At 36.7% G+C, this 27,436-nt stretch overlaps 1 protein-coding gene across 2 annotated transcripts in view; it reads right to left on the bottom strand.

Moving 5' to 3' along the window:
* The window catches only part of LOC18444052 (dehydratase family), a 31,491-nt gene extending 4,296 nt beyond the window's left edge, over positions 1-27,195 (bottom strand). Inside the window, exons 1-14 of one of the 2 annotated variants that reach the window (XM_006854230.4) lie at positions 26,308-27,195; positions 21,724-21,795; positions 18,583-18,630; positions 17,671-17,825; positions 17,341-17,535; positions 17,122-17,233; positions 16,838-16,907; positions 16,696-16,754; positions 16,465-16,588; positions 16,303-16,373; positions 15,985-16,086; positions 15,343-15,423; positions 4,810-4,968; positions 4,370-4,708 (exon numbers count right to left, since the gene is read on the bottom strand). In XM_006854230.4, the coding sequence (XP_006854292.1) occupies positions 4,658-4,708; positions 4,810-4,968; positions 15,343-15,423; positions 15,985-16,086; positions 16,303-16,373; positions 16,465-16,588; positions 16,696-16,754; positions 16,838-16,907; positions 17,122-17,233; positions 17,341-17,535; positions 17,671-17,825; positions 18,583-18,630; positions 21,724-21,795; positions 26,308-26,862 (1,854 nt within the window). In that variant the 5' untranslated portion in view covers positions 26,863-27,195 and the 3' untranslated portion in view covers positions 4,370-4,657. Of the gene's footprint in view, positions 1-4,369; positions 4,709-4,809; positions 4,969-15,342; positions 15,424-15,984; positions 16,087-16,302; positions 16,374-16,464; positions 16,589-16,695; positions 16,755-16,837; positions 16,908-17,121; positions 17,234-17,340; positions 17,536-17,670; positions 17,826-18,582; positions 18,631-21,723; positions 21,796-26,307 lie in introns of those variants that run through there. The other variant, XM_088871251.1, reaches the window with a different exon arrangement.
* Between the last annotated feature and the right edge of the window lie 241 nt (positions 27,196-27,436).

The raw sequence follows: 27,436 nt of genomic DNA, 5'->3' as shown, positions 1-27,436 counted from the left end.
GAACCCAGTCGGACTTCCTTTATACAAAATAAAGAAATGGGCTGAAGATAGGCTTCCAAATATCCAATGTCTCCATTTATCGCTAAAACCCCATTATCTCTAATAGAATATTTCACTTTATCTTATCATAAGCCTTTTCCATGTCTAGTTTGACAACTACTCCAGAGCCTCCATAAAGCATTTGTGAATGGATACACCCTTGTGCAATCAAAACACTGTCAGAAATCAACCTATCTTTGATGAAGGCAGATTAGGGGCCAGAAATAATGATTAGTAGAACCACCTTCAAGCACTCAACCAAAACCTTAGCCACTATTTTGTAGGTGCTCGTCAACAGGCTAATGGGTCAGATGTCTCCCAAATTGGCTATAACTGACTTTTTAGGGATCAGAGCAACGAAGGTGGAGTTTACTCTTTTAAAAAGATATTATCTCCTAAGGAATCCGCTAGTCATTTCCAAGAGCCCACCACTTATCAAATTCCAAAACTTTTGAAAAAAGATTAGAGGGAAGCCATCAGGACAAGGGCCTTATCGCTCGAGAGAGCAAAGACAGTTTTTTTTAACTCTTCCAAACATACATCCCTATCCACGATAAGAATCAAATTGGAGGGCAGGACTTTAATTCCCACCCACTTTAAAAAAATAAAATTAATTGGCAAGACAGAAACACCCACTTTATAAAATAAAATTAATTCTACCAAAACACTCCAACAAAATAGAGAAAGTATTTTAAAATTTTAGAGAGAGAAACTACATGAAATTTTTTAGAGAGAAATTATCTCAAAATTATTATAGAGAGAAACTATCTCAAATTTTAAGTTTTAGAAAAAGAATCTTAAAATTTTAGAGAGAGAAACTATACGAAATGTTAGAGAGAGAAAGTACCTAAAAATTTCTAGGGAGAGACATTGTTTTAAAATTTTTAGATAGAGAAACTATCTCAAATTTGAAGCTTTAATTAGAGAAACTTCTTGATTTTTAGAGAGAAACTATCTCAAATTTCAGGTTTTAGTGAGCGAAACTATATTTAGAGAGGGAAACCATCTCAAATTTAAAGTTATAGACAAAGAAAGCACTAGAAAATTTTAGAGAGAAAATATTACACAATTTTAGAGAGTGAAGATATCTCAAATTTTAAGTTCTAGATAGAGAAACTATCTCAAAACTTTTAGAGAAAAAAATGATCTCAAATTTTAAGTTTTAGATAGAAAAAATATAATAAAATTTAGAGAGAAAAACTATATCAAATTTTAGAGAGAGAAACTACATCAAATTTTAGAGAAAAACTATCTCAATTATAAGTTTTAAAGAGAGTACTTAAAAATGTTTAGAAAAAGAAATTGTCTTAAATTTTAAGTTTTACAGATAAAGTACCCTAAAAATTCTTTAAAGAGAAACTATCTAAAAATTTATAGAGAGAGTATTTCGAAATAAGAGAAAAAACTTTAAGTCTTAAAGAAAGAAAGTATTTGAAAAATTTTAGAGAGAGAAACTATCTTAAATTTTAAGTTTAGAGATAAAACGTTTCTTAAAATTTTCGATAGAAAAACTATATCAAATTTTTGGGTACAGTTTGTACAGAGTCGAGGCTCTAAACAGTTAAAGTAAAACACACCTTCAAATAGAATCTAGAAATGTGGTTTCAATACTACAAATATTTGTGATAGCCTCAAGATGGGTTTTCATCTTTAATTATAAAATTTAAAGCTTAAAAAATAGTGTAGATCGGGCAAATCTATAAAAACTTGAAAATCTTGAAAATTGACGGTCCAAAAATGTACTACAAGGCACACTATTTCTAAAACTTGAAATCTTTTTTTTTTTGGTCCATACATCTTGATGTCGAGATGATCAATAAGAGGATATTTGTGTATCAAAACAACCTCTTCTAGTAAAAGTTTTGAGTTGGGCTCTAATTTGATTGTTTGCAGCCTCGGCTCTATATAAACTTTTTCCTTATAATAATAATACAATTAAAAGCATTTAACAAAAAAGTAAATTAAAAGAAAAAAAAAAAGACATGAAAATATTATGCATCCATGTACCATACTACTATCCAAACAACATAAATTTATTTTATAGAAAATACTTTTCTCAAGAAATACATATCTAGACAATCCTTTTCCATGGATCCAAATAGCTCCCCCCTCCCAAAAAATAAAATAAAATAAAAGAAGAAGAAGAAGTGAGAGAGAAAGGGCCCATTGACTGTCCGTCCTTAATTCCAGCAAAGCCAACCGAATGATCAAATTGAGTAGTAGGTGAAAATTGAGCCTCCTGCTAAAGCCTCGACGATTTCTTGATTAAGAGAGCTACCTACCTACTCAACCCCTGCTCCGATCGTCCAATTTCAGTAGAACCTCTTTGGCACTCCTTTGGAGATCGAAATCCTAGAGATGCATTTCCCCGTTTGGCCCCATATACTGGATACGTTGATTCCGAAAAATAGTAGTCGTTTTCAAATCAGAGCTTGCCAAACATACGAGTAGAGAGAGAAGTGCACAATTAGAGAAAAGAGTCGCAGAGATGAAGGGCATAGGGAGGTGTTTTGAGGTAAAAGCTACATTTGGAGAGAAAATGAGATTCTAGAGCAAAAAACTAAACTAAAGTGGGAAAAGGGAGATAAAGCGAGAAAGGGCACGACTTGAGAGGAGCTGGAAATAGAATGAGAAAAGGCATAGCTAGCAAATGGATAAAAGAGAAAGGAGTTAAAAGACACTTTCTATTCAATTGTTAAAATCATGTTTTATTTTTTTTATTTAAAAAATAAAGTGATCTCTTTCAAAGTAACAATCTTAAGTAAAAATTAATAGATATTTTCAAATCGAACGATAAAATTACATGACATGATTTAAACGAAGGGTACTTATACCATGCTTTTACACGAGCAAACTTTTATGATATTATATACAATGAGACTATTTACCTTTGGTAAAAAAAAATCACAATTACTTATATCTATTCCATATGAAATCTAATAGCTTTGAGTGTTGAGTTGGATCAATAAAATAAATACAACCACCCAATTTTACATCCAATTATCAATATTAATTGTCGCCTATCTTACCATCTTATACCAAATATTAGTAATCCCACCGTTGAAAAAAAAGGTACTCAAAAAGATTTTTGGGACCCGAAATTTGGTATCCATTTAAAAATGATCAGAAAATTATTTTTAGAACAAAGGTTTATGAACTACGTAGCATATAAATTTCTGTCGCCCAAAAATTGGATAAGCGTAAATTTATTTTGCGATGTTAATTGTGTGATTTTTTTTAGTTGGTCTCTAGTTGTAGAGGATAAATCCCCAAAATTTGAGGCCCTAAAAATACCCTCTAACCTGGATTTTTTGCCCGAGGATCAAGTGGACATTTTGCTCCCCCTGAAACACAAAACCATTAAGCTTAAACAAATTACTAAAAAAGTTTACCCTTTCAACTGTGAGGAGATTTTAAAGATACAAATGACTTAAACAAAAAGAAAACAAACTTTTTATAGCTTGAAATATAATGAAATTGACAAATACAAGTTTCACAAACGAGTGAGCAAAATAATCCACACTGGCAAAAACTAAATTTCATCAACGTGCTCTCCTATACAACTTTATCCAAAATCCAAGATTTGCATCGCCAACGGATTGGATCTGATACTCTCTCTTCAATCTAAGAATTTTTTTTTGAAACATATAAATGTGGCTCTGTAAACACTCGAGCATATCATTTTTTTATTTCCTTTTCAAATGACAGTGGCAAATAGATGCACTTGAGCACCAATCTCTTTCTTGGTTTTCTTTTCGGGAAGGTTTCCTGTCTACCGTCTCTAGTCTAGATCATGTATGTGGACGGTGGTGCACAAGCAACCTTTCGAATCCAATAAAATTGTAACCAACAATCATAAAATAAATTTGTTTCTTATTTTTATATTAAAATTTAAATGTCTCTCAGGTGTAAATTCATTTTTATACACACTAAATAAACATAATATAAAATACTATAAATAAATAATTAACCAAAATACCTCCAAATAATTCCAAGGTATTTTACTCAATTTTTTTGTTCAAAATAATTTTTATTATTTTTATTGGATGTGTCATATAAAATTGAATCAATACCTGAAAATTTCAGATAAAGATAATCTTAGTTAAAAAAATTTATTTTGTGATCCTTGGGTAAGACTAGGTTCCATCTGAACTTTTGAAACGTGCTTGTGCACCCTTCAAGCATACACATCATATGGGCGCAACACCGTCCCTTACCTTGTTTCTCCATTTTTTTAAGATGGATAGTTAATACTAATTTTCAGTTTCTCTAGAGTTATAAATAATTTGCTGCTTTCGCGATTTAACAAGAAAACATGCCAAAACCGTGATCAGTCCAACATGTCCGTTGTTTTCATGGGATAACTGTCCCACTGGAAATAACTTAGGACATTCTATTCCCAAAACTAAATATATAGTTGCTTTAAATGTAACGTTCTTTGCCTACACCAGTGAATAAAGAAGCATAAATCGAAGTAGAAAAAAAAAATAAATATAAACTACGAAGGCACTTAAAATATACTAATTTCCCGATGATGAAGCAGAAATTGCAAGCACATTGTCGCCAAGATAAGAGTGCAGGACTCCTCACAATGTCAAAATCGGCCGAGATAGATTGCTCATTCATCTGTTACACAGCCACTCGAAGCAGGCTGCACGTTCTTGATGTACTGAATGCATATAATGCAAATGAAAATTTCTTTTGGTGACCAAATGAAAAGAAACTATTACATTAAGATGTAGTTCAGCAAAAGATTAAACAATTACTAACCTTGTATAGAACTCCTTGTTCAACCTTGTATGGTGGTGCTCTCCAGTTCTTTCTTCTTTCATTCAACTCCTCTTCCGTGAGTGAAACATCAATCCGCCGCTTCTCGCAATCAATAGTGATGAAATCTCCACTTTGGATCAAAGCAATTGGACCACCTTCCTGAAATACATTTACAGAGATGGATTAGGAAGCTACAACAAAAAACATTTACTGTTTTCAAGCATTTTCAACTCTAATAACATTTCGAATGGAAATGACATATTATAGCAAGGTTTGTCACATCAAGCCATCAAACCAGACCCTTTCAGTTGAATGGGTGTAGATTACTGTTTCACTTGGATGCAAACAAACGTGACCATGTGTAAAGGGCTAACCCATAATCTTTCAAATCATTGCGTTATCCCTAATATCTTGATGAATCTCATTCAAAGTGATTGTTGTAAACACTTTTCAACATCTTTGTTCACATCTTTATAGAAAAGTGAGATTAGACAGCTAGATGTACACAATGCCTTTTTGCATGGCCACCTTACAGAGGAAGTGTTTATGGCTCAGGCACCAGGTTTCATCGATCACCACCTTACAAAAGAAGTTTTATGGCTCAGCCGCCAGGTTTCATTGATCAACACCAACCAACCCATGTTTGCCACCTTCAAAAAGCAATTTATAGGTTGAAACACGCCCCACGAGCACAGTTTCACCGTCTGGGTACCTTTCTTATCGAGCTTGGCTTTGTGAGATCCAAAAAAGATACTTCCTTTTTTGTTTACAATGATGACCGTTATGTGGCCTATGTTCTCATCTATGTAAATGACATTCTTGTCACTGAGAATAGTGTCATCCTCATTAACAAATCCTTCATAAGTTGGGTCGTGAGCTTCCGCTCAAAGATCCCGACCTCCTACATTTCTTAGGGATGGAAGTTGTCCCTCATGATGGCGGATTGCTTCTCTCAAAACGCTCTGACACTATAATAGAACAACCCAAATATTTTGAAGAAATTTAAGGAAGTCTCTATCTCACTTTTCTATACATCACGTGAGATGAGATGGTCCATTTATAATATAAGATGGTACATGTTTTTGGATATACATGAGTTGTATTTGTTACAACTATAATTTGCCTAGGTTTGACTTTATATTTGTTACAACAATCACTTTGAATGAGGTTCACCAAGTTATTAGGGATAACCCAATGATTTGAAAGATTATCGGTTATCCCCTTACACACCCTCTCAAGTTCAACGTACTATCACGAACATTAAGTTTGGACTGTTGATCTTGAAAACTGCTGCTGGATAAGGGTTTTGCAAAAACATCTGCAAGTTGATCCTTTGTTGAGATAAATCGCACATCAAGATCTCTCTTCGATAGTTTGTCACGAACAAAGTGAAAATCGATTTCCACATGTTTAGTGCGTGCATGGAAAACCGGGTTAGCAGATAGGTGGCCCCCACATTGTCACACCAAAGAATAGGCGGCTCGTTAAGAAGATGCCAAGTTCCCAGTAGCGCGATTGCAACAAAGTTAATTCTGCAGCGGAACTAGCAAGTGCACGATATTTCACCTCTGTGCTGGAAGACGTCACTGTTTCTTGTTTCCAAGAGCTCTAAGATATAAGATTGGGGCCAATAAAAATAGCATATCCTCCTGTGGATCCAATAAAAGTCGTAGCAGCTTCCCCCAGAAACTCATCTAAGCTGCCTTCCTTATTCTCCTAGCTAAATTGATACAGGTCAATGCCCTAGTTATTCCAGATTGACAAGGACTTAACTGATAGTGAAAAGTTGAAAGCTTTGTTGGCACAAAAAAACTCTTGGATGAGAAAGGCCTACGTGCCGCTGAGCATGCCCAAATTTACCAAAAACGTATTAGTTGAGCTTATGATACGGTCTTAGAAAGGAAGTTCAAGATAGGTAACTTAGTCCTTAAGAAAATCATGCCTTCCAGAGATCCACATCCTAGGGGAAAACTTGCGACAGGTAAAAAACATTAATGTTGGGCCGGGATGGTACTAATACTCATGTCCCATTTTGGATTAAAGCGTTAAATTCATTACTCATGGCATCTCTCCAATCCTTATGTTTGCTAGATTGAGAAAAGCAAGTGGGTTCAACATCATGGGGTCCGGCATTAGTTATGAGATATTTGGATGAAAGGCTTTTGGCTTAAAGATGCCATCTAGAGATCTAGCGCGCATGGCATGTATTCGGTGTGGATGAGAAGGGTGCTCTTCAATGGGTATGGTCAGGGAAGTGATGGGGCAATGGTGGGTCGAGATACTGGGTACAGTTGGAGCAACAAGTAATTGGTTGGGAGACTGATGTTTGGGCTCTAGTTGTACTGGGTGGTGTAGGTATAGTGGCACTGGAGCTTGGAGGAGTAGGTTGAGGGGATCTGGGCATTTGCGATTGGTTGAACCTCTTGGTTAGAGCATTCAAGTCGCTTGTGAGAATGTGATGACAAATTGGAGAAATTTGGCAGACTAGTTTGTTGTCCACCGTGAAGCCTCCCTAGATCAGATGGTATCATGGAAGACCCTTTCAGTCCAGTTGTCAAACATACTACCATAAGAAGAGCAGTGAGCACTGCGCTGTCCAAAGGATGGCCAATTAGACAGCTGGATGTACACAATGCATTTTTGCATGGCCACCTTATAGAGGATGTGTTTATGGCCCAGCCACCAGGTTTCATTGATCAACATCATCCGACACATGTTTGTCGCCTTCAAAAAGCTATTTATGGGTTGAAACGAACCCCACAAGCATGGATTCACCATCTCAGTACCTTTCTCATGGAGCTTGGCTTTTGGGATCAAAAACAGATACTTCACTCTTTATTTACAATGATAACAGTTATGTAGCCTATATTCTCATCTATTTACATGACATTCTTGTCACCGGGAATAGTGGCATTTTCATTCCATCAATCCTCCATAAATTGGGTCGTGAATTTGCATTCAAAGATCTCGGCCTATTACATTTTTTTTTAAGGATAGAAGTCGTCCCTCATGATGGCAAGTTAGTTCTCTCACAGCGCAAGCATATTATTGATCTACTTCAGCGGACTGGTATGGATGGGGCAAAACACATGTCTACTTCACTCGCAAGATCTATGATGCTATCCTTTCAGTCTGGTAACTCTAGACGATGTTACACTATATTGGAGTACTGTTGAGGCACTTCAATATCTGACCCTCACACGATCTGATATTACGTATAGTGTCAACAAAGTCTACCAATTCATTGCATCAACCTACGTCTGATGCTGACTGGGCCAGTTGCTTTGATGATAGGAAATCCAATGGAGGATATGCTATTTCTATTGGCCCCAATCTTATATTTTGGAGCTCCAGAAAACAACAAACTGTGGCCCGTTCCAACATTGCGGCAGAATATCGTGCACTTGCTAGTTCCTCTGTAGAATTAACTTGGTTGCCATTGCTACTTGAGGAACTTGGCATCTTCTTACATAAATAGCCTATTCTTTGGTGTGACAATGTGGGGGCCACCTATCTTACTGCTAACCTGATTTTCCAAGCACACACTAAACATGTGCTCAGTCAAAGTGATTGTTCTAACAAATATAAAGTCAAACCTATTCAAATTATGGTTGTAACAAATACAACCCATGTATATCCAAAAATATGTACATCTTATATTATAAATAGACCATCTCATCTCACGTGATGCATAAAAAAGTGAGATAGAGACTTCCTTAAATTTGTTTAAATCTTTACCATGAATCCCTAAGATAGCAATTTTATAGAACCTATCTGAACCCAAGGTTTTGCATCCCCTACCAATCATCAATAATTACATCACATGAGGTGTTAGAAGGGTATGAGCAATAGGATGAGTATAAAAAGTTTGATATACTAGAGCATATCCCAAATAGATAGCTAGGACAAGGTTCCTGAATGTATTGGTCATCAAGAACAACCATAGCAACACAATTTTCATGAAGAAGTCCTCCAATGGAATCAAGATCCAGAATTGGGAACATCAAAAACATTGGAGAGCTTCTGACGCAGTATAAAATTACCCGGCAAACAACACCGAAAAAATTAACCGCGTTTTAGAGAGAGAAATAAAACCCGTGAAGGAAATCACAAGAAGAAAAAACAAAACGCACGGAAACGAGTATTCCGGCACAGGCCCATAAGTAAAGGAGAAGAAAAGCAACACCCACAAAGAAATCTCACTCTCATTCTACACGATCTCAAAGATCACTTTTTTTTCATTCATAAAATTCAATCCCCCCCCCGATACATTGTAGGATCTTTCTTTTATAAAGGGCCAACACCTTCCAAAAGATTTCCCAAAGTACAAAAGATAAGCACTCTATATAACCTTCCAAATAAAACAACAAAAAAAACCATCCTTTTACTTCCTTTCCAAATTCCTATCTTTCTTTCCATCTACGTGACCTCCTATTCATTCTATCTCACGTCCATCTCTTTAGATGGAACCCTTTGTAAATAGTTCTTCCAAATAAAAGATGAACATCAACCTAAGATAAACCTATCTAAAACCAACTCACGTGAGAAAATGAAGGAAACAAAAAATGGACTTATCAAAATACACTAGAAAAAACTAATACTAATCCTATTTCTAAAGAAATGAACTCTAATAAAAATAAAAAGTCTACTCAATCTCTAAAAATAAAGTTAACAAAAATAAAATTAAAAATTTGTAGCATCCAAATTTTGATCTGCATCATTCTCCCTTGGTTGGAGAAACCTCAACCTCGAGTTTCGAAGTGTGCTGCGATCAACTTTGTATTAGTCCTGCTACCTTCTTCGATCCGAATGTTGTAAACACAATCTTGGAACCAGTGGGTTACTGCACTAATCAAGACACAACGATAGTGCACTAAAATTGTGAAACCCTCGAGGAAAGGGTCGTTGTATGTCGATTTTTTAGCCACATCTACTTGCTGAAATTGCTCAAACTTCACGTTAAGGCACATCACGTATGCTTCTGTTTCTTTGTTATACATCTCCATAGGCTCGATCTCCTCTGGAATTAGGTCAATATCTGGATTATCCGCCTCTCCATCGATAAGAAAATTAGATATCCTTGCTGCCTCAAAGATAAATGCTTTCTTTTCATCTTGTTCTTTATTAAAAACAGGAACTTCATCAAAGATGGGGTAAGTTGTGACATCCAAGAATGATGATTGCAATTGAAGATCCAAAACTACATGTTCTTCATCTTCAACTGGTTCTTTAACAAACTTAGGTAAATCAATCTCCCGATCATGAGAAAATAGATCACTCTCCCGATCATGAGGGTCCCTACACAGATCGTTGGCATGGAACGAGTTCTCGAAAACAACATCCGACTCACTACCGTCATCATAGTGTGTTGAGGATAGTTTTTGCGCTAGGCGCAAGGTCAGCTCTTCTTTGCCTTCTCAAACTTTCCATATCTCATGGAGAGGTCGTTCGTGGTGAATGGCTTGAGTTCGATGCCTGGCTATAGACCTTGTCCATGAGACATAAGGACAATTGGTGAACACCACAATCCACAAGAATCGACTACGCTCTGATACCACCTGACGCAGTATAAAATTACCCGGCAAACAACACCGAAGAAATTAACCACGTTTTAGATAGAGAAATAAAAACCGTGAAGGAAATCACAAGAAGACCAAACAAAACGTACGGATACGAGTATTCCAACACGGACCTATAAGCAAAGGAGAAGAAAAAAAAGACCCACAAAGGGCTCTCTCTCTCTCTCTTTTTTTGAGTAAAGTTAACTTTGTATTACTGGAGGAGTATCACGGAACAAGAGTGTTAACAGAGAGCACCCACAGACAGGGTCTCTTGGACAAAAAATAGGTCAGAACACAGTGACCCTATACAAAAAATTGGGGCTTATAGACTCGCCCTGATTAGAAACAAAGTGCTGAAAAAAACAAAATACAATGCACCAACGGCGGTCCAGAGCAAAAAAGGCGATCGACCAACGACTAAAGTTTGACCAAAACATCGAAAAGTCACATTTAAGCAAGTGCATCTGCTTGGGCTTTAGCTCCGCCCTTTGCCAGAAGATCTGCGAACTCGTTCGATGTCCTTCAAATATGCTTCCATGAGACAATCATATCCCTGCAGGTGTAAGGTATTTCATCAAATATTGAGGATAGGTATTACAGAGGTGGTGTAACCCCAACGGCCCATGAAATGATATTTTGAGCATCCCCCTCCAGAAACAACTGAGATCCCCAAGAAAAGTCAAATCTTTTAAGTCCTAAGAGCAGAGTCATGGATTCAGCAAACTGAGAATCTTCATGGCCTACAGGCTCGAAATAGGTGGCCAGGACATTACCGCAATGGTCTCGGTAAACGCCTCCGGTTCTTGTTGGGCCTGGGTTCCCCAAAGAGCAACCATCAAAGTTCAGCTTGATGGTGCCTTCCGGTGGAGGCATCCAATTGTTGGGTCTTGAAACCTTGTGTGGTTGGAACTTAAGAATATTTTCCCATTGGCTGAGGAACGTGTTAGCCAATATCCCGTTAAAGGTCCTGTGATTAGAGGCCCAGAAGATTACTAAGGAAGTAACCTTATGGAAGAGTGCTGGGACTTCATTCTTGAGGCCTTGGAAGATCCTGGAGTTCTTTTCTAGACAAATAACCCAGATTGAGGCTGCGATGGCTGCCTTCCACAGGATTCTTCCAGCTTTCGGCCAGTGAGAGACGTGATACAAAGAGATGAGAATCGGGACAGAGAGTGGAGTGGCCCGTGAGAGGCCAAACAGCTAGATTAAGAGACTCCAAAGGTTGTGGGCTAGGCTACAGCGAAGGAACAAGTGTGGGTTCAATTCCTCCTCACACAAGCACAGTACACAACACACCAGTTGGGAATCGGGATCCTTTTCTTTGAAGCAGGTCCACAGTGAGAACTCTTTGAGAGCAAAGTTATCAAAAAAAAAACTCTTTGAGAGCAAGCAATCCAGTTGAATGCTTGCACTTTAGGCGGGGAGATGGCTCTCTCTCTCACTCTACACGATCTCAAAGATCACTCTTTTTTCATTCATAAAATTCAATCCCCCTCAATACATTGTACGATCTTTCTTTTATAAAGGGCCAACACCTTCCAAAAGATTTCCCTAAGTGCAAAAGATAAGAACTCCATCACCTTCCAAATAAAACAACAAGAAAAACTGTCCTTCTACTTCCTTTCCTTTTTAGTAAATAACCTTAAAACAAATTCCGATCTTTCTTTCCATCTACATGACCTCCCATTCATTCTATCTCACTTCAATCTCTTTAGATGGAACCCTTCGTAAATAGTTCTTCCAAATAAAAGATGAACATCAACTTAAGATAAACCTATATAAAACCAACTCATGTGAGAAAATAAAGGAAACAAAAAACGGACTTATCAAGATAAACTAAAAAAAAAACTCATACTAATCCTATTTCTAAAAGAATTAACTCTAATAAAAATAAAAAGTCTACCAAACCTCTAAAAATAAAATTAACGAAAATAAAATTTACAAAAATAAAATTAAAAATTTGTAGCATCCAAATATTGATTTGCATCAACTTCAAGCAGCGTTTGTAAAGAGCTTGATTATATCTAACTATTTGGCTATCATTAAGATGGTGGTCAAGGCAGCAGTGCTTGCGAGTCCTTCAGCATTGAAGCGGTTAATGAAATGGCCAATAAAGCAACTTTTGCATAGGACAGAAAAGGCCCCATGAAATCTTCTCTTTCATGTTGTACTAATTAAAATGGGATGCTGCTCTAACTATCCAGGTAGGGGAAATTTAAACTGACTGCAAACGAAGAGGATTGTCCACATGGTGGCGATTGCACATTCCCAAAGTGCGATCATGGGTGGATAATGCTCCCACATGGAGGGAACATGATCCCAATCCCTTAAGGATTGGTCAATATAACTCACACCCATGTTAATGTATTTTTTAAAGGGATTGTCTACAAAGAGACCCTTTATTTTTTATACATGGACGTCCAGTGATTCAAAAAGCAGACCGCCTAGTGCCTAAGAGGTTCAAAAGTCCTAGGCGCATTGCCCAGGCCTAGGCGGCCAATCTGGGCAGCCGCTTAGGCGGTTTCTGTACCAGCAGAACCCGCCTAGGCGGCCGCCCAGCGCCCAATCCAAGACGGCCACTCAGGGCCTGCGCCCCACCTAGGCTGCCGCCCTGCCCAGAGGCGGAAAAGTTTTTTTTTTCAAAGTTAATAAAAATTGATCAAAACATCACCCATTGATATTAGATTTAAATTTTGATGTTTTATAAATCTATTGAGGGGTTTTTTAGAAGATTTTGAGTCCTTAGACACATATTTGACTGGGCATCCTTTTTGGATTCGACTGGGCCGCCCAGGCTCTGGGCGCCCGCCTAGGCGCTGGGCTGCCTGGAAGCCCTAGGCGGCCTAGGACCCGCCTAGCGCTTTTTGAAACTATGTGGACGTCACAATCATTTTCACTCATTAGATGTCAAATTGGATGGCTTGGGGTGAGTCACGAAGTCTGAGAATCTTTTTTTTGGAACTTTGTGTCTATTCAATGACACACTCTTACAACCACCCATTTTGAAATTTAAGAGATAAGAATGATTGTGACCTCCATGTAGAAAAGATAAATGGTCTCTTTGTAGACAATCCCTTTTTCTTAAATGCATTTCAATAAAAAAAAAAAAAAGTAATAATATAAAAAAATCATGTTCCATAAATTCTGCAGTGGGAAAGAAACACTACAATCCATATCTATCAAAAAAAGGATGGACTTCAATGCATGTCAATAAATCAATTCAGATAGTCTTGATGCAAATCCACACATGCTATATATTCCTAAGGGGAAATATCAATCACAAATAGGACGTCCTCAATGTAGTGGTCAGAGAATTGCATTAAAAGAAGCGCCCTTGGTCCAAATTTTGAAAATTTAGATGAAAATTCATCTCTATTTATCTCTCAATGTTATTCTCTTTTTATCATGCTTAAGTTTCTATTTTTTTTATCAAAAAAAATTTGTAACAGATAAGAGAAGAAAAGGGCTGTGCTTATTATACTAAAATATATTAACATCATTTTCTTTAATGAAAATGATTGCTCAAGGCTAAGGTTCAAATCTCTTGATATCTGTCATTAGAATTTACAATGTGCTAATCAAATAAATAACTATGTTGTCTTATTATGCACAGCTTTTGCATGATAAGACTCACTTGAATAAATAAATGAGTCTTAAAATTACTAGAGATATTTATTATTGATCTAAATATAATTATAAGAGCCATTTTTTGTTTTTTAAAAATCATGTTTTTATATATTTACTGGAAGAGCACTTCTAGTCTCCCGTACTAGGGAGCTTCTTGCCACCGACCATCCTCCATACTGACTCTCGCTTCGAATGACAATGATATAAAATAATTCCAGTTTGCATATAAAAATATGCTCTCATTTAGGGCCACAGAAAAAATGGTATAGTCAATTAACAGAAATGAAGAAAGCGATAAGATGACTCTCAAATTTGACTTCAACCATGAGGGACAAGTCAAAACCACTGGAAAAAGGATATACTCAACCCACACTAGTCCAAAAAAAAAAAGGGGGTACTCAGCCTACACTGACAAAAGATCATCCATATCCATAGGCATTATTTATCTCATCTATTTGCTAAATATTCATGCAGTGCAGTAAAGGATTTCGTCCAGTCCTCAACATATCATCTATTCAAGTATTCCCACAAGAAGAACTGAAAGAGATGCTAAAACCAAGAATGCTGCTCAATCAGTGTGTAGCCTCCCAAATAAAACAGAAGCATGTTACAGACACAACTCTTCCACATCCAGTATATCCACCATGACACACCTCTTAGCTTGATTCTCAAGCTGCTCCATATCAAATACCGTTTATGCATCATAATTTCGGAATCAAGCCCACCCATCATTAGTATTACAGTTTTGGATTGATCAACATCAGTATTACATTTGGTCTTTGTCATTCACTTATATTCATCATTCCTTCTTTCACATTCACATGGTCATGCAAAATGTGGCTAATAAGAAGCATTGTGCATTCTGAATGAAATGGGGCCCCCTACCCTTTCCATCCTTATTGCAAGAAATGCAATAGAGTGCAGCGCATAATCAATTACCTGTCTTAAATTATCTCACTTGCAAATAAAGCCTTAACCAAGAGAAGGATATGATCCAAGTACCATCACAGCATCAGGAGATGTCCAGGTATCTTGTTCATTAGCCATAAAAATACATAATTTATACAGCACAAATATTCCTCTCATATACCATCCAACAAGCCAGATAATTTTTAAGAGAAGTATCAATTCACTTTAGTGTGATTCGAATCCTCATTTGCAAAAGCCAGATAATTTTTAAGAGAATGAATGACCATCCAACAAAAGAATAAAGACACCATTCTTCTGATGCTTCAAAACAATACAAACATCGAATGACATACAAATTCACTTCTTTGAAGAAAAAAAAATATCAAATGACATACAAGTTGACATCTTTGAAGAAAAAAAAAATCAAATGGCATACCTGTGCTTCAGGGCATATATGCCCTACAACAAATCCATGTGAACCTCCTGAAAACCTCCCATCTGTCAACAATGCTACTTCCTGAAACATATATGGGCTTATCAGATGGTTTTGCAATCAATATTTTGAATAAATCCACATACGCATACATTAAATGATGAAATACACCCATTGACCAGGACAGTATCAAGGAGCATTATAGATGTCATGTCCTGTCAAACAAAACAAGAATATTAACAATTCAAAGGACATTTCATTCTTCCATAGCTCAATGTGGATAAATTTGGTCATTAGTAGAAGTCCGCATTTTGTGCGACCATGGTGAAGAGAGGTGTTTTGGGTGGGTGGTGGTTGTGGGAGGGGATGTAGTGTAGGGGGCAGGGAGATTCGATTAATATATGCATTTGTTAGGACAATAAAGAGCACAGTTAGGAATTTAGAGAATCAAAAGATAAGAAAAGAACCAAAAAAACAATTAAGATCCTTCCAAAATAAAACGTGGGAGTAATGTTGATGATACTAACACAGTCGATTACCATAACAGTAGCTTTCAAAAGGAGAAATATCAAAAAAAAAAAGAAAAAAGAAAGAACGTTTTAAAGCAGACCAAGTGTCCATCAAGAAAAATCAATGAGCATATACCTTTCCAAGACCAGCACCCATTATAGCACTTGTTGGTGTTAGCATTTCAGGCATGCCCGGTCCCCCTTTAGGTCCCTCTCCTCTAATTACAACAACTTTGCCCTGGCACGGAGGAAACAAAACAAAAGTAAGTAAACAACATAACATGGAGAGAGGAATATCTTCAATTTTACCCTCAAGGTAAACTAACAATATCTTTCAGGAAATTGGACCCTTCATTCCAACAAACAAATCTGAACAACTTTTTTATCAAAACCTTTATGAAACTCAGGGACTAATGAGGTCCTACAAATTGCACGTTTGCGTGTATCAAGGTACCTTAAAGCTTTGTGGGTTTGCAGAGATAGCTGCTAACATAGATTCCTCGCCTTCAAAAACAAGAGCAGAACCTGCCTCCAAAGGCACATCATTCAACTCTACTAAACAAATCGAAACTAGAAAAATATATTTAACTAAATCATCAAATAAAATAGAAACTACCTGAAAAAAATAACCCTTCTTTTCCTGTGATTTTTGCTACAGAACCCCCCGGTGCAACATTGCCATATAATATCTGGAGGTGTCCTGTTGATTTGATAGGATTTCCTAAAGGTCTGATGACTTGCTGAAAAACAAACAACCAGAAGGTTGACGCCTGATCTTTTTTGAAAATCTCCATATGAATATATTCAATAAGAGTTCTCATTCATTTAAGATGTTCGACAGTCGTACCTGACCTTCCGCCAAGGCAGGACAAATCTTTGCATTTTCGGCTAGTGTTTTTCCAGTGACTACAAAACCCCAACCATGCTCAGATGGAGAGAACAGATCAAAAGGGAATTCTAGCTACATATATTACTGTAAGCATACTCACCAGTAATACAATCCCCATCCAAAAGGCCTTCTTCTAGGAGATAGCGAATAACTGCTGGTGTTCCTCCAATCTACAAATATTAAAATATAATAAAATTAAAAACTCCAAATCGAAACCTAAAAATATTCAGAAACCAACAACCAAAAGCAATTAATCAAAATGAAAACAACTTCCTGTTTTCTGACAGTTGAGGAAAAATTTTTGAAGTCAAGGTGCATCTCAGATGGTTCACAAAATCTGATAAAATGAAAAGAGCAGTTCTAGCTATATCCTCAATGGCAAACCTTGTGCACGTCCTCCATTACGTATTTCCCACTTGGCTTGAGATCTGCGATGAAAGGCACTGCATCGCTAACTTTCTGGAAATCATCGAGAGTCAGTTGGAGACCCACTGATCTGCAAAATATATAAAGCCAACCCTAAACACCTTTCCCATAAGACAAATGCATCTTTTATGATGACAAATGAAACAACCATAAATAATAGAAGAATTACTCACTCACTTTGCAATGGCAATCAAATGCAACACAGCATTTGTAGACCCACCCAAGGCCATAACAATCACCATTGCATTACGCAAAGACTTTGGAGTGATAATGTCTCTTGGTTTCAAATCCAATTTCATCAATTCCAAAAGATATTTACCAACCAGACGACACTCTTCCAGCTTTAGTGGGTCTTCCGCCGGTGTTGATGAGCTTCACATGAAACAAACAAACAAAAACATAAAATAATAATTATATGAAACGCACAAGTTTATACTCCTAATTTAGTTGTAAAAATAGCATAACTAAATTTATAATTAGGTGTAAAAATAGCATAACTAAATTCACCTGTATGGAAGGGTCATGCCCATTGCCTCAATAGCAGAAGCCATGGTATTGGCTGTGTACATGCCTCCACAAGCCCCTGCACCAGGGCATGAATTTCGCACGACATTCATCCTTTGCTCATCATTGATTGACCCACTAACATACTCTCCATAGCACTGACCACAACATTCATAATGAAGCCATTAAGAAATATAAGAATACAAGTCTAAGATGCAACACCAACTCCTTTTTTTTTTCTTTTGACATGTAAGATGCAACATCAACTTAATCTTATTCACATCATATAAAATAATGTTTTCCATGAATAAATGAAGAACATTGAGGTCAATTGCCACTTCATCAGTGACGAACTTACAGCTCTTATCATTACGCATCTAGCAATTACCAGAGAGAAAATTTGATTACTAAAGCTATGCCTCCTTCTCATCATTACTTTCTATTACCAAGCTCTTTCCTAACTGACATTCAGTACCATTTGATGGGTGATGCGAACAAAGTAAATTTAATATGTTTCTTGGTGTATTTTAGAGTACAAGGGCAGATCAGTGAATATGTGTAATATATTACAGCTTTATCATTCGTATGTATGGCAGTAGCTATGGGTGTCAATGGGTCGGGTTGTGTCCAGGTCGGACGTGGACCCAACCCGGGGCCCAATCATTTGGACCCAAACCCGAACCCAATCAAGGTCTAGAAATTAAAAGAAATAAAATAATTCCTTTTTTTGCATTGTATAATATATTTTTTATATATTTTATACCGGGTCGAGATGACCCCCAACCTGGACCCCGTTCGGCGACCTAACCTGATTGCTACCCCTATCAATAGCCCTAGGATATGGCCATCAAAAGTACAAGAATAGAAATCATGCTACAAAAAATTTCAAAATCAAGAAAAAGATATGAAAATTACCTGAAAGGCAGAAATTATATCATAAGGACGACCTTGAAAATGGCCAGACTGTATTACAATAAGAGGAAACAAACCGAAGTCAACAATAAGATCTTATTAATTCCAAGAATCAGACAAACTATACTGGCCTAGTACAAAAAAAAAACAAAACAAAATACTAGGGCGATGCATTTTGGAGGCAAAATTTGTTTTCCTCAATGACCATATGAACTATAATGGATTTGAACATAATCTTATACATGAGAAAATGCTGCTTGTCCTATACCTGAATACCTCGGCCCCCCTTGGGCACTACAGTTCTCAATAACACACAGCTTCTTCAAAAGATTGTCTTACCAATATGTACTGCTATCCTTGAATGAGATGCATGTCAAATTTACAAACAAAAAAATTAGATATGCTACTCCTAGTAAAGTACCACATTCAATGTAGAAATTAATCTATAAGCAGTTCATAATAAAGTTGTTTCGAATTTATAAGTGCAAATAAATTTCATTTTAACTGCTCCAAAACACACCTAGTGAAATCAGAGGAGGTGATCCACAACATCAATGGATGTCCTTCCCCAATGATTCTTTCTTTCAATGGGCATTGCAAAAGTCATTCTAACAATTATTCCTACAAAATATTGGTTTTTCCCAAGAGTTCCAGCTCAATGTTATGGTTAAAGACTTTGCATGAGACAAATTCTCCCATAGAGAAAAAAAAGTAGCATCTTTAGCCACACTAACTTGGAGAAATTAATATGGAAAGTAAGATCAGAAGGAACATCCATAGTCTCATTGTTCCTTGACAAAATACTATTAAAAGGCATGGATCTCAATCCCTACCAAAAAGGCCAAAATAACGACCAAACTAATAACTTTCTTAAATTATAGCCAACTAGCAATGCAACTATACTTTTAATATAGTGGCATTGCTTGCTGGCTATAAATAAAGAGATACCTACTTTAAAGCGTATATATAGTCCTAGACTCTATATATATTCTTTAAGGATAAGAGCAAGATCTCCAAAAGTTTGGGATTGAGAAGCAAAAGGTCGGCTCGAGATCCCTAGAAGGTCAGGATCAAGATCCCTAAGATTTAGGGATCTTGATCCCCAACATATGCATTGTATGGCGGCTCTCCCAACCATATAGATCTTCTAGCCTTTCACAATCCTGCACTCCCGATCCCAGCAAATATGGAATGGCCTTAATAATCGATCATGAGGTCAAAAAGAAAAGTATGAAACCTTGAACACAGTGTTACCTAGACATTGTGTTATTCACATAGTGACATGTGTCAACATGCATAGATACATCACCGAAACTTGATTATAGAGCCGAGGCTCTAAACAATCAACTAAGAGCCTAGCTCAAAAATTTCACTAGCAGAGGTTGTTTCGATGCCCCAAATATCCTCAAATTGATCATCTCGATATCAATATGCATGGACATGAGAAAAAAATGGATTCAAGTTGTGGAAATAGTGTATTTTGTAACGCATTTTTGGACCGTCAATTTTCAAGATTTTAAAGTTTTCATAGATATGTCAATCTACATTATTTTTTAAGCTTTAAACTTTATAAATAAAAGTGAAAATATATTTTAAGGTCATCACAAAGATTTTCAATATTGAAACCACATTTCTCGACACTTTTCGAAGGTAGGCTCTAATTTGATTGTTTAGAGCCTAGGCACTATACAAACCGCACCCTTTCTTAAATATATATCAATATGGTTTAATTAAGGAAAAATTTTATATTAGATTGCAACCTTAAAATGTAGAACTATGGATGCACCTCAAAAATCCATCGGAAAAGGTTATTTTAATGTTGAAAAACCCTGTAATTGATCATCTCGACATCGAGATGTGTGACTATGAAAAATAAAAAGATTTTGAGTCTCAGAAATAGTACATCTTACAACATATTATCTACACCATCCATTTTCAAGATTTTCATATGTTTATAGATCTACTTGATTTCAACCACTTTTGAAATTTAAAATTTTATAATTGGATATAAAAATAGATTTTGAGATAATCCTAAGAACATTTTTACATCAAAATTATATATTATGATAAAATTTGAAGGTGCACCTTAGTTGGATTGTTTAAGGTTGCAACCTTATGGAAACCACACCTTTTAATTAAATGCCATCTTTTTCTAACACTATAATGAAGAGGATTATATGGTAGAGCAAACATTTTAGCATTGGTGTAAAGTCAAGGGTTTGAATCTAGGCAACCAGCTTTTTTTCTTGAACCTTTTTCCTTTGAGCTTGTATTAAAACAAAAATATAAAACCAACAGTCCAAAGTTACGGTTTGAACCTAAGAACACATGGGAATAAAGCCTAAGCCCCCTAAGTCGTACCACTCTGCCACTTTGGCTTTATTGCAATATCAGGACAGTATATTATAAAATGTAATATGATCTTATTTGAAATAAAAGAAAGGTACAAAATCAGTAAATTGAACCTATAATCACTTGTGCGTAAAGCCAGCCTCTACCGCTCTGCCACTTTAACTTAGGCTTAATGTAAGAATATTATCTTATATACAATATTAAAGTTATCTTATTCAAGATTAAAAGCAGTTTTGCAAATGCAACCTCTTGAACAGAAGGTCATCTCAACAACACTGCTTGCAATCACACCTTTTTAACTTAGATGCAAGTTAGCATGAAATCATATCGTATATAACTATATAATTCAAAATAGTGTCCGTACAGACATGCTGGGAAGTACTGACTTTTTAGCCTCAGTACCAAACACCCTGACACATACCAGACTTGTTGATATCCATGTAACACTACTTGAAGGATGATAACTCAAACTAGAATTTTTGGCAAGAAATAAATATTCCAAATGCAAATATAATAGACTGACTGGAAATGAATACATTTCCAATTAGTTTCTAGAACAAGTGAAGGTGACACAAAAAAAAAAGAAAAAAAAATGTACAACATGCTGCTAAGGAATTATTCTCAAAAAAAATAAATAAATAAAACAAATATACTGCCAAGGAAAGCAGCCACCAGTCTTATGCGGCCAAAATTTCAATGAAACATTGTACTCTGTACATTTTAAAATTTTCCAGATATCAAAAGGTTAGATGCCCAGAAAAACAAGGAATGAATAATATTTAAGCTACTGACCTTAATCGTACCGCCATAAATCATGATCCCAGGCCGATTAAGGCGCCCCATAGCCATGATTGTACCTGGCATCTGTATAGACAAATGACATCAAACACTAAATCAACAAATCAAGATTGCATCCATTCTGCATTATTAATAATAATCTTTTGAGAGATATTTTCTTCCCAAAATGACAACAGACCCTAAGGCGTTTCAAAGAAAATGGCTAAAATAGACTATCTCATCCATTTTGTCATTGAACCAGGATGCGAAAAGACAACCTAAATCACAATTGATATACTTGAAGAAAGCAATAACATATATAGTATACAAATGGGAAAATGACTGCCTTCTTCATATAAACAAGAGTGTTGTCCATTCAAATTTGAAATGCCGGAATCTAATTATTTTTCAATCAAAGAGGAAATCCAAAAAATTTATTAGTAATAGTTCCAAAAATGAATAAATAAACCAATATTTCCCAGTTTGGAACATAGTTGTTGGAAACGTCTAGGAACCCGAATCGTTTTAGGAACCGGAATCGCGGAATTGCAGCCGGCTAGAAGCTTCTTGTATTAGGAATCATTGTCCGTACAATAGGAATTGCTAGGAATGATATTCCTAGTTTTTGAGAATCGTGTTTCGACCGAAATAAATCCAAGTTTCACCCACATATGGACTCGAGATTCCATCCTCCTTGGAATCGAGATTCCCATCCCTCTAGAATTGACACTCCGAAAGTCAAGATTCATTAATATGCGGAATCGAGTTTCCGACATCTATGGAATCGAGTTTCTAACATATGTGGAACAAAGATATGTTGCTGTTTCGAATCGTGATTCTAACATATTTGGAATCGAGTTTTTGAAGTATATGGATCAAAGATCCATGCCAGTTTGAGATCGAGATTTACAATAATATGAACTATGGAATGCATTTGACGACCCCTACCAGGAGTCGAGATTTCATTTTTATAGAGAAGGAAGCCACAAGCACATCTTGAGCCTCATCATCTTTAGAACCTATATTGGATGTCTCTTATTAGAAGGTTTCCCAAATTTTAAAGTGATAGTGTTGGCTATTGAACTTAAGGTCATTATATACAAAAGACAAGTATTTCTGAATTGTGATTTTGATTTCATTATTATAAAGACAAAATAGCATTATGTCTACACAAATGGTTTTACTTTTAATTGTATGTGTTGTATTTACCTGATATATTTTACATTTAAAGTAAAGACTATTCAAGGTGGTACAAGTAAAATAATGAAACCTTGTAACCACTAGAAGCATTTTAAGGAAGATTTCTACTCCAATTGACGTGAAAACAATAATTAATCCTCGCTGGAATCCAGATTCAATATATTTGGAAACATCTACCCACAATTAATGGGTTCAAAATTCTAAAGATGTGCAGGATCGAGATTCCGAAATTAAGGAATCGAGTTTACTTGGTTCCAATAAATGGTTTCTAAATATGTGTTGCATCGAGATTCCGAAATTAAGGAATCGAGTTTCCTTGGTTCCGAAAAATGGCTTCTAAAGATGTGTTGAATCGAGATTCCGAAATTAAGAAATCGAGTTTCCTTGGTTCCGAGAAACGGTTTCCGTTGAGATTCCTTAATGGAAACGCGGAATCGGGTTTCGAAACCAGAAACACGAGGTGGGAGGAGAGATTCAGATAACTATGGTTTGGAATACATCTAGATGTTAAAACTCGGAAGCAACACCGAAAAATCTGCCTGAAACTACCACATTGACTCAAAATTGTTTGAAATTCTTCAATTTTAATCTTTGTCGGCTCCAATGGTATGGGTGGTATGAAGAAGCCCTCAAGAAAAGGATCTTGATATGTATAATTAAAAAATGATACTAAGTCTTCGTCTTTGCAGCCTTCAACACCTCATCAACTACTTCCTTTCTCTTCGAATCCAGGGCCAAGATTAGTGGGTTAAGATCCACCTTCCTCTGCACCACCTTGATTCCAATGCTCTCAACCCCCAGAATTCTCCACTGCAACTTTTAAAATCCTAACCAAGCTTGCAAACCCATCAACCTCATTTTCTTCGCACACTTTGTATGAAGCATCCATACCCCTTGGCACCACCCAAGACTTTTACACCAAACCTTAACAGTTACCTAGCTTTCTATGCCATTACCATGGTCATCATCATCATCTTCACCTGGGGTTTCCTTCTTCACCTCCCCATCGAAGGTTTCCTCATCCTTTTCAAGAAGTAACCTCTCCTCATTCTCTCCAAAGAGAAATGGTTCAATTTCCTCAACTTCCTCCAAAGGTTCTCCATCAAAAATCGGAACACACACAAGATCTCATTTTTCATCATAGATTGAAACAACAGTGGTATCAAAGAAGAGTGATTTGAACTGAAAATTTAAGGACATAACTGCAACAGAAGTTTCCTTATGCAGCTCTGAGATGAAGATATGATCTTCTTCTTCCTCATTAAAGATAGGCTTAACTAGGCACTCCTCATGAGAAAGATCCTCCAAAGGTTCTCCATCAAAAATTGGAACACACACAAGATCTCATTTTTCATCATAGATTGAAACAACAGTGGTATCAAAGAAGAGTGCTTTGAACTGAAATTTAAGGACATAAATGCAACAGAAGTTTCCTCATGCAGCTCTGAGATGAAGATATGATCTTCGTCTTCCTCATTAAAGATAGGCTTAACTAGGCACTCCTCATGAGAAAGATCCTCATTCCTACCCAGTTGTGAAGAAAAGCTTCATTCTTTCCATGGTTACAGAATGAATTCTCATTTGTGGACTCAAATAAGTAGGACTATGACCAACTTTTGTCTTGAACAACTAAACTTCGATCAGAGTGAGTGCATCAGATCCTTCAAACTACTTCCATTCGCACATTTTTTATGTGTTTTGACGACAATTCCCCAATTCTCCTTTCAGATTATTGAGTTCCCAGCCTTTGTAAATTTGACACCACCATGACCACAAATTCGACCTCCTCTAACAGCCATTGAGCAAGTTTGCAGTAGATCTTCAGCTCTTTTCAGTGTTCCAAAAACAGCAGGTGGCACCTCTAGGCCGCCCAGGCTTAGGCAAGGGTCTAGGCTGCTCAGGCCTAGGCAGGGGTATAGGCTGTCCAGGCCTAGGCAGGCGTCTCAGCAGCCGCCCAGGTTCAAAAGGGGACAACGGGTGTCCAATAATCCTGCTTTAGGTCCAGATTTTGTATAAAAAATGCATATTCATGTCGATCAATGGCTATTTGGGAAGGATCATGCTCTTATGCCAACTAATGCAACAGAGAATTTACATAAAGAAATTAAAGGACTGAAAATTTGATTGAAAATAATGGTGGAAGCTACCAAGCCAAATTTATTAGCTCTCTGTTTTAACTAGGACTCTCAAAACAAATAATATTTAATTCTAGTTTTATATTCTCTGCATCGACCCCTATTAATAACAAAAGACCTTACTTAGAACCCAATAAATCCTATTTCTAGTTGAATTATAAGTTCTAATTAAAAAGAAATCATAATGACACTTATACCCCTAATAAAATAAAGAATTTCATAAGTCTTCTAACTACTAATCCAAGTAGCTCCTAAAATACTAAAGAACAGTAAAGTCCCAAAAAACTTTATCATCACCATCATTTTAGCCTTTCCCCCAAAAACTTTATAACCCAAAAAAATAATCATAGAAAATTCCAAAGATGCATCCCTGAATTTTAATAAGAAAATACAAAAAAAGAGAGGCATTTTTTCCTGCACAAACATTTAAAACTAGAAATTTATCCAGAAATGTATCAAGCCTGAGTACAAACATCCAAGACAAGAGCAACGATAATGACAACTTCCAAAACCAGTGGTTGTAAATTTCAAAGTCCATGTGCATGATTAAAGTGCCATCCATTGTGATTGTTTAAGATCTGTTTTTGGGTAACAACATCAGGGGCATCTAAGTGGGATTTAGGAGCTCTAGAAGTTACTCAATGAAAAAATGTACTTGCAATTTTTCCATGGATTTTTTGTAAGATAGGAGCTTTTGGGAATTTGACTAACAAAAATAACCTGAAGCCACCAAATGATCATTCAGAAATATCCACAAATACTTGATAGATCCACAACTCAACTCTAATGCATGACAGAATAAAACATTAATACTATACACGAGACCAGTAGTATACAAGGTCAAATCTCTTCTTACCAGCCCCACAACAAAAAGAAAGAAGAGAGAAAACAAAACAATGAATTCAGCTCCATGTGATTAAGTTAGCACTAACTGGTCCTCCAAAGATGTAAATTTATCAGGTGGCCAAGCAGTATAGAGGACAGAAAACTCTTACAATAAACGAAAAAAGAAAAAAACAAAAGGGACAAGTAATACGAGCAACTCAATGCAGTTAATCTAGCACTCAACTGCTTATCAAAAGATGCAAAATTTATTAGAATCACAAGAGCACAACTAGTGAAAAACACTCACAATATCCAAGAACATGGAAAGGGAGTACAGCGAGAAATGAAACAGGAGAGACAAAATAGGAAGGGGATAGTTCCCTTAAGAAACAGTAGAAAAATGTTGAGACATATAAGAGAAGAAATACAAAATGCTCACATTCTTGTCGCAACCGGGGATCGATACATTGGCATCATACCACTGAGCGGACATTACAGTCTCGATGCTATCAGCAATGAGGTCTCGTGATTGCAGACTGTAGCACATTCCTCGAGTTCCCATGGAGATGGCATCACTCACCCCAATTGTGTTAAACCTAAAACCCACCATTCCTGCATCTATCACTCCTTCCTTTACAGCCTCTGCAAGCTGAAGTAGATGCATGTTACAGGTGTTGCCTTCATACCAAACAGAGGAAATACCCACTTGGGGTTTCTCCAAATCCTCTTCAGAGAGACCCACTCCATAGAGAATGGCCTGAGAGCCACCCTGCGACTTGGGTAGCGTTATTCGTTTACTGTATTTGTTGAGTTTTGGGACGGTCGGAGCTTGGGTTTCTTCAGTGGCAATAGCATGGGTAGAAACAGAGGAAGAACGAGGAGGAGGAGAAGGATTAGAAGAAGAAGAAGCTCTAATACTCAATGGGGATGAGAGGTTTGAGAACTTGAGGTGGTAGATCGAGAGGGGGTAGGTACAGGCAGAGGTGGTGATCATGGCGACAGTTTCTTATGCGATGGTGGGTCTGTTTGATTGCTTTCCTGGTGTGAGTTCTGCTACAAAGAAGTGCTTTAGAGAGAAAAAGGTCTTTTTGAGAACAATCAAGAGAGAGAAAGTGGAAGTTGGTGTGGAGGCAGGAAGTGGGTTTCTTTCTTTGATTTTGAAAAGGGGTTTTGGATGGGAGGTAGGTGTGGCTCTTGAGGAGAGAGAAAGGGTCACTTGCTTGGGCCCTGGTAGGAGTATGTGAGAGAGCAAAGCAGGGAGTAGGATGAGTGAGAAAGCAGAGTGCGGAACTCTTTCTCCAAATATAGATAAATACGGAAAGCCCCCAAGACGCTATCGGTTTCAAGAGATTTATACGAAAAGATACCAGAGATATTAGATATGCAAGGAAAACGCCACAGAATTTCGAGGCCCACAACATGAACCAAACAAATCTCTCTCTCCATGTGCAAGCCACACTCTCTCTCTCACAAAAGAGAACCAATTATCTCTCTCTGCCCTTTTTTAAACCTCTTTCTCTACTCTCTCATAAAAGAGCAACCCAGTCTCTCTCTCTGCACTTCTGTAA

The sequence above is a fragment of the Amborella trichopoda genome, chromosome 7, assembly GCF_054954075.1.
Source record: "Amborella trichopoda isolate Santa Cruz 75 chromosome 7, AtrichopodaSantaCruz75HAP2 v2.0, whole genome shotgun sequence".
NCBI classification, from domain to species: Eukaryota; Viridiplantae; Streptophyta; class Magnoliopsida; order Amborellales; family Amborellaceae; genus Amborella; species Amborella trichopoda.
Note: the sequence above shows the minus strand (reverse complement) of the source record. Positions and strands in the feature narration are given on the sequence as shown.